The 7,543-nt window shown below is 46.5% G+C and overlaps 1 protein-coding gene across 3 annotated transcripts in view; it reads left to right on the forward strand.

Annotated features, from left to right (window-relative positions):
• Nucleotides 1–5,180: 5,180 nt before the first annotated feature.
• Tmem159 (transmembrane protein 159) overlaps nucleotides 5,181–7,543 on the forward strand; it is a 15,489-nt gene continuing 13,126 nt past the window's right edge. The window contains exons 1-2 of one of the 3 annotated variants that reach the window (XM_036206451.1): nucleotides 5,181–5,287; nucleotides 7,327–7,524. In XM_036206451.1, coding sequence (XP_036062344.1) covers nucleotides 7,429–7,524 — 96 coding nt within the window. In that variant the 5' untranslated portion in view covers nucleotides 5,181–5,287; nucleotides 7,327–7,428. Of the gene's footprint in view, nucleotides 5,288–5,640; nucleotides 5,705–5,943; nucleotides 6,006–7,326; nucleotides 7,525–7,543 lie in introns of those variants that run through there. The other 2 variants (XM_036206460.1, XM_036206467.1) reach the window with 2 other exon arrangements.

The following is a 7,543-nucleotide window of genomic DNA, read 5'->3' on the forward strand; positions in this document are numbered from 1 at the left end:
GTTCTATTGTACCTATTAAAGAAAGACTAAGGAGTTCTCAGTTTCTCCGAGGATCAGTCTCTCCCATCCAGCTGCTTTGAAATCTGTGATTCCTTAGAGTAGAACGGGGACAAGGCCAGCAGCAGAATTTTCAGACACTCTGGAAGCTCTGACACAGAGCTGCTTCTCTGAGGTCATAAACCTTGGTATCCCAGGGAGTTCCCTGGCAGAAAGGGAGAGAAGGACAGACACGGAATGAAGAGGTAGCATGGCGTTCTCCAGGAGTCCCCTCCAGTCCCCACCCCTTGCAGGATTTGTTCTTCGTTTCTTTTCAGGAGGTTTCTTGGAACTTCCTAGAACAGCCAGAAGTCTCTGCAGAGGACAAAATTGAAGTACCATCACATATTAATATACAGAAGAGGGAGCTTGCTATCCCAAATAACACCCCTGGGAGCCTAGACTCTTCCCCCTCTTCCCTGAGCAGTTTTAACAGTAATGAAGTGTGTCCCCAGGCCCTGTGCTGGGTAACCAGGCTTTAGCGTCTGTTGCTAAGAGGAGGGGCCTCTTCCATGCTTCAGCACAAGACTAGGCTTGACCTGCTGGCTCTCTTTGTAGTGACAGAAGGGAATTTGAGAAGGTGTTTAGTAATGGCCCTGGAATGTAGCAATAAGAGGCCACAATCTTGGAGAGGTCTAAAGGCACACAGGCTGGTGGTTGAGTCCTTGAAATCTAGAGTTGGACTGGTCTAACTCAGATCCTGAGCTTCCCATTATGTAATGTGCAGCTTGTGTCAAGTGAATGTGTCAGCTTTCATGTACAAATTCCATACCATTTTCTGGTAATATTGTCAGTACCCACCTCATCAGGTTTCTTTGAAAGTTTAATGAGCTAATACATCTAAAACAGTTTGCACACTGTAAATTCACCCTGATTTGTCTATGACTTTTACACACACACACACACACACACACACACACACACACACACACACTTCCAGACAGGATCTGAAGATAACCTTGAACTTCTGATCATTTGCTTCCACCTCCTTAGTGCTGGGATTACAGTTATGAACCCTCCATACTTAGTTTACGTAGGACTGAAGATCAGCCCCAGTCCCCAGTGCCTACTAGGCTAACACTCTACCAACTGAGCTACACCTCCAGTGGGTGTAGCTGTCTGTCCAGAGCAGGTTGGGATACTCTTGTCACTCAATGCAATAGGTTCTTAACAAATGTTGTGACTAGCACCAATAATATAGTTATAGGCACACAAGCACATATACTCTCACACATGAGTACCTAAGATCCACCATGGCCTCAACATTCAAAGCACTTATTACATGGTTGCTTTCAAAATTCTCTGAAAACCAAGTTAGACTTATCAAGCTCTTTCAGTACGCTATGGTGCCTGTCTGTTTCTTCATCCAGTTTCCTTCTTAACTTGATGATGCTCCCATTTCATCGGGAGGAAACCAAGGCAGAGATGCATAGTTTTCTAACCTTAGCTTGTCCTAATCAGAGCGGCTACAGAATGAAGCTTTTTTACTGTTTTTTTTCTATAGAGCAACTGCCCAGGGCACAAACATTTGCCTTTAAAAGCACCAAACACTTCAGTTTCTTTTTTCTCACTTTACAGTCAAGATTTGGCTCTCTACACTTCAAAATAACCTTGTAACATGAATCTTAAAATGTTTTATTAATAAAAAAAAAATAAAAATAAAAAAAATAAAAAACCAAACCCAGAGCCAGGTATTGAGGTTAATGCTGAATGATCAGAGAAACAGAACCAGCCACAGCTAAACTCACCGTGCCAATTCCTCAGCTGATCCTGTTTCCTCAGACTGAAAGCCTCTGTGTCCTCATCCGGATGGATCTCAGCTAAACTGCTGCTAAAAGCTAAAAGTTTAACAGGGCTCTAGTTCCTAATCTTCACACCTTATAAACCTTTCTGCTTCCTGCCATCACTTCCTGGGATTAAAGGCATATGTCACCATGTCTGGCTGTTTCTAGTGTGGCTTTGAACTCACAGAGATCCAGATGGGTTGCTGCCTCCAGAAGGCTAGGATTAAAGGTGTGTGTGTGTGTGTGTGTGTGTGTGTGTGTGTGTGCGCCACCATTTTCTGGCCTCTATGTTTGTCTAGTGGCTGTTCTGTTCTCTGATCCCAGATAAGTTTATTAGGGTGCACAATGTATGGGGGGGGACACAATATCACCACATACCCTGACTGTCTTCATCCCTTACACTAATGTTTCTTACCATAAAGTATGCAAAGGGTCTGGGCTGTGGCTCAAGTGTAGTAGAGCACTCGCCTATCACACACAAGGTCCAGATTTGATGCCCAGCATACACACAAACATAGAGTGTATAGAGTCAGCCCTTTTTATCAGTGAATTGCACGTCTGAGAGACTCTCATCTATGTATGTGAACAGTGAAAAGAGATGAGCATGTTACCAATGAGTCCATGGCCTCCTGTGGAGCAAGATAGGCTCCATCTGAAATTTAATGTGCTTTAAAAACTAGCTGTGTTCGTGGGTATTAAAACAAGACCTTCTGTTTACTAACATGGTATTCATGCCCACCACATAAAGGGCATCTTCTCAACAATACAAGAGAAAGTCTCACTTTTTTGTTTGGGAATATAGACACTAAACCAACCAAGCAAGCAACCAAGCAACCTGCCTATAGTCACTCCAATAGGTCAACAGAAAAATTGGGACTTGAATGTGGTTATGGAAACTGATCCTGGCTTTAGTTAAAAACTTATGTGTAGACTGAGGAACGATGAGAGCCAGGCTGGGCTAAAAGTGAGACCCTGTCTCCAGAGAGAGAAAAGAAAGATGGGGAAAGGGAGAGAGAGTGGGGGGGAGGGAGGGGGAGAAATGGAAAAAGGGGGCAGAGGAAGGAAGAGGGAGAGAGAGAACTAATCTCTCAGGACACTTGTCTGTTTATTCTTAAGAAATGATGTCAGTCTTAAGACCCTCATTATCCTCAACTGTAAATCCCCAGGGTTGCCAGATAAAACTCAAGATGACCAGATGACTCAGAATTTCAGGTAAGCATTTTTCAGGCAAGAATACCTTTTAAAATAAATATATCCCAAATACATATAAGACATGCTTATAGTAAAACATTTATAGGTTGTTTTTGCCACATAAAGGAATTTAACTGAGAGTCTTATAGTTTCAGGCAAATTGCTAAATCTGTCAACCTAGGGAGGAGAGGTCAGCTGGATTTAGGTCATGTTCTGGTCTAGCTAGTAACAGAGTCAACTAATTGCTAAAGAATTACTGTCCGTTCCCCCCCACACACACACCATTTCCTTTTCTTCAGAGCCAGCAGTCAGTAGATCTTAGAGGACTGAGGAAGAATTGCTTAACCAGGACAAGTGTGTTAGCTCATTGGGGCTACTATCACAAAGGGCCACAGTCTGAGTGGCTTATTCAAACAACAGCAAAACAAAACAAAATGCAGGAAAACAAGAAACTATTTCTCATAGTTCAAAATGATGGAAGTCCGAATGTCAGCACGGCAAGATTACAGGGAGGATTCTAGACCGCCAGATTTTTATTCTGCTCTCCCCTAGTAGAAAGAGGCAAGAAGAATCTCCCCTTCTCCTCCCTTTATAAGGCATTAATCTTATTAATCTTCTTACCTAATGGCTTCCCAAAGGCCCCCACCTCCTAATACCATAACACTGAGGGACAAAGGGATAAAAATATTCAGTCCATTGCTGTAGAAAACTGTGGGGAACCCTAGGAGAGGCTTCACATGGGTTTATTTGATTAATCTTTAAACGTTAACCAAGAGCCAAGTTCTCGATGCTACAGAGATGCTAGACTCCCCCCCACCCCCGCCCCATGAGAAATACAAGATATTGTAGAAGTGGCAGTGACACTCCAGGAAAAGCAAAACCTACTGACCTTTAAAAATAAGTGCTGGAGGTGGGGGGAGGCAGAGGATTCCAAGAGGTGCCCCTAGATGGCACCCTTAAGCTGAAATCCCAAAGAAGCCCCAATTTTCCACAGCAGTATCTACCAGGGCTTCATGGTCTAAGGAAAACAAGCCCAGTTTTCTCCCCCCCCCACCCCCAGGGTGGGAAATGTGTCCATACTGCAGCTACAGAAAGTGCATGCAGCCAGACAAGAGTGCCTGAAATTAAAAACTTCAGAGACACACCCTTGTCTCCCCATGCTCCCCTATGAGAGGTAAGGTCACCAACATCACACAGCCACAGCTAGACTTGGACCCTGAGATGGGGACTCCAGAGCCCAGCCCATAGTTTTTCACTGTAATCTCAAAGGCTGTGCTTCTGAATACCGGATGACTGCGCCCCATCCCCCAGTCCCTTGGAAACGTTTTCAGCCATCGCAGCTGGGAGGGGATGTTATCATATTTGTATTTATTTCGTGGGTAGAACCTAGGAACTCTTCCAGGCACCCCTCAGTGCGCTCAGGACATCTCAGAAACAGACTCATGGCATCTCAAATGCCAATAGCCCTGCCATTGAGTAACTGTGCTCCTCAGGCCTGGATTTGGAACCAGGAAACATGGGTTTCTCTACCACGGATCCTTGAGAAGAGAATTTGAGTTTATTCATAAACCTTATCCCTCTGGCTCTCCATTTGTTTTGTTTTGTTTTTCTTTGTTGTTGTTTTTGTTTTTAAATCCGTAAAATGGAGATAATCCATCTCTAAGATTCCCTGGATGCCAACATTTGCACCTGTGTAACTCCTAGACTTTCCAGTCTAGGAGGTATCTCACCGACTTGTGTGACTTGAACTCCGGGGGGCGAATCCAGAACTGGATCTGTATCGAGAAGGGGAAACCCTAAATTCCTCTAGAAACCCACCTTTAGCTTCCAGGCCAGCACTTTCACTAGAAGCCACCGCTGTAGGAAGTGACTGTCTCCAAGCGTTCATTTCCTCATTAGTCATCCTCTAGAGTCTAGAAGTTTGTAGGGATTGTTCCTAGAGTGTGTGGGAAGAAGCGAATGCGCCTAGCAAAGCTGGCAGCCGCGCGGCTGGGTGCCAGGATACCCGATCCTTCCTGTTCTGGCTGGAAAGGCAGGGCAGGGACCTGTGCCTGGGTGGAGGACCAGTGCAGATTGTGGCTGAGGGGCGGGGCCTAGACGAGGGGCGTGACATAAGGGCGTGGCTTCGGCCTAGTTGAAGGAAGAGCGCTTGCGGGTGGGGAGGAGCAAGTCTAGCTCCGGTCCACCCTCATGCCTGAGTCGGGTCGCTTCTTTCTCCCACTTCGCTTCTCGCCCTCGGTGGCTGCAGAGCTGGGTATCGGGGCAGCTAGCACCAGGTGAGAGAGCAAAGCTGTGGGGTGTGGAGTTTAGGGGACCCCGACTGGCTGAATCCTCCAAGCTCGGCCTGGGAAGTAGAGGAGTTCAGGGGCGACCAAGGGAGAATGCACTAGCTTCCTCCGCCTATAGCTGTTGTCCTCTGGGTTGGTCTTGAAGGTACCTGATGCGGGTGGGAGGTCACGGGGAGATCCATTTCCAGCCATCCCCACGCTTACACACCCGCAGCTAGATTTGGTTTAAAAAAAAAAAAGTAGTGGTGGGGTCGCCAGTGCCAATCCGCGAACGAGGCCCTGCCTCCTTTTTGGGAAACCTGCCTGGGAAGACTTGGAGTCTTGCTTGGGCATCCACAGCTCCTCCCTAGGGTTGGTCAACACGGTGCCATGCGCTACAGCAGGAGGGAGCTGCAGGTGTCAAAGGTGGGTTTGCCCCAGAAGATCAGTGACAGGGTGCCCAGCTACCCTGAGTTCCGTCTCTTAGTTTATGGGCGGGGCGGTCGGGGGTCGGATCTACATCTGCATCACACCCTTTCCTTCTCTCTGGATCCCCGCCCTTAGATTGAAAGTCTCAAACACTCATCGGAAAGTGGGACCGGGATAGGTTTCCAGGCGTCCAGAAGGCCCTGTCCAGAGCTCAGGGATTCGACCCAACCCGCAGCTGGAACGTTCACGGTGGCGGTTTGCTCGTGGGACGCTGGGGCAAGACTTTATTTGGAGCCTTGTAAGGGGCGGGGCCTGTTCTCTGAGAACGTGGCTAGGCCTCCAAGCTCAGAGTAGGCGGGGCGCCCTAGGCTAGTTGGGATGGCGCCTTCCGACCTTCCCTATGACCCTGCTTAGTGTCTGCACAGGGACCCTAGAAGGAGTAGAGGGCCTGGGAATTGGTTAGTGGCTAGGTAGATGCGTGTGCCAACTGCGGTCCTCCGCCTTCTTCCCACGCTTCCTCCGTCAGACTCCCCAGACAGGTCTGGATGGCATTCGTATGTTTCCCAGGGCAAAGAAGACTTGTAAGGTGGCAGCTGGGCTTGTTTGAGCCCGCTGCAGAGATGAGATTAGGTGAACTGAAGGCTGGGACCATCCTAAATTCAACATCAGTGCCAGCTGCTGCATTAACGACATAAATATAGGTGCAGGAGTTGGTTCTCCCCTGGCCAAGAGGAGAGAATGTCTTGTGAGCTGGTGTGATGAAACCGTGCACACTAGACTGTAGTGTAGACAGTGGTAAGATATGTTTCCTCACTCTAACACATGATAGGCAAGTGGGATATTCAATACGGTAAATAAACGTGACTACTTTTGGCACCGTGAAAGAATCCACTGACACAAGTATGTGAGATCAGGAGGCTGTCTGCCAGGAGACAGACAGGTAGAGATCCCATTCTGTCCAACCCAGACAGATGTTCTGGGAAACAGAAAATAAGAGCTCAGCCAGGGCTAAAAGTGTATCTAATTTGGCTCATTGCCTTCATGGAAAACACATAAACGATGGGAAGTCTTGCAAATTCCAGGCCGTTGAGTGACAGAAAATAATCATGCCATGGCCTTGGGGATGGGTATTGTTAGTGAGGACCTCACCATACATAAATAAAGGGTGGCATTGTGTAATGTGCCTAGAGCCAAATGAAGAGAAGGCATCCCAAGTCCCCATTGGAGGAGAAAAGAGAGACTGGGAGTGGGAGATTGAACAGTAATTCAGTTTTCTTGTTTGTCAAATGTTATTTTCAACAGTAGGCCAAAAGACATACATGTCTTTCTAGCTCTTTTTCTATATATGGATTTAACTTATTTCTTCTATCTTGCTGGTCATTTGTATTATAAACAGGAATGTGATTTTTCTGTTTATATATCTTTGGGTATATTTTCATATATCTATTATCTTCATTTAGGTTCATGATAAATAAATTGCTGAATCAAAGTGTGTGCAGCTTAAAAACTTGATAAATATTATCAAGTTATGTCCATCTGCATGCCCACCATCAGTGTGTAGGGGATGGCACAGGCTCCTTGGTGACTGCTAATGATTCAAGAACCTTTGTTTCCTTCAGTGATAGCAAGAGACGGCGACATGAGAGATTGGGCTACATGCTACATCACTGAACTAACTGGTAGGAAAAATAATCTAGAGCAAGACTGAAGGACATTTCAAGATGGCCAAAGAAGAGCCCCCAAGTGTCTCCAGAGACTTACAGGAGCTGCAGAGGAAGCTATGTTTGCTGCTGGAGTCCTTCCAGAATAATTCAAAGGTCAGTCTTCAATGCCATG

This window comes from Onychomys torridus, chromosome 1, assembly GCF_903995425.1.
Source record: "Onychomys torridus chromosome 1, mOncTor1.1, whole genome shotgun sequence".
NCBI classification, from domain to species: domain Eukaryota; kingdom Metazoa; phylum Chordata; class Mammalia; order Rodentia; family Cricetidae; genus Onychomys; species Onychomys torridus.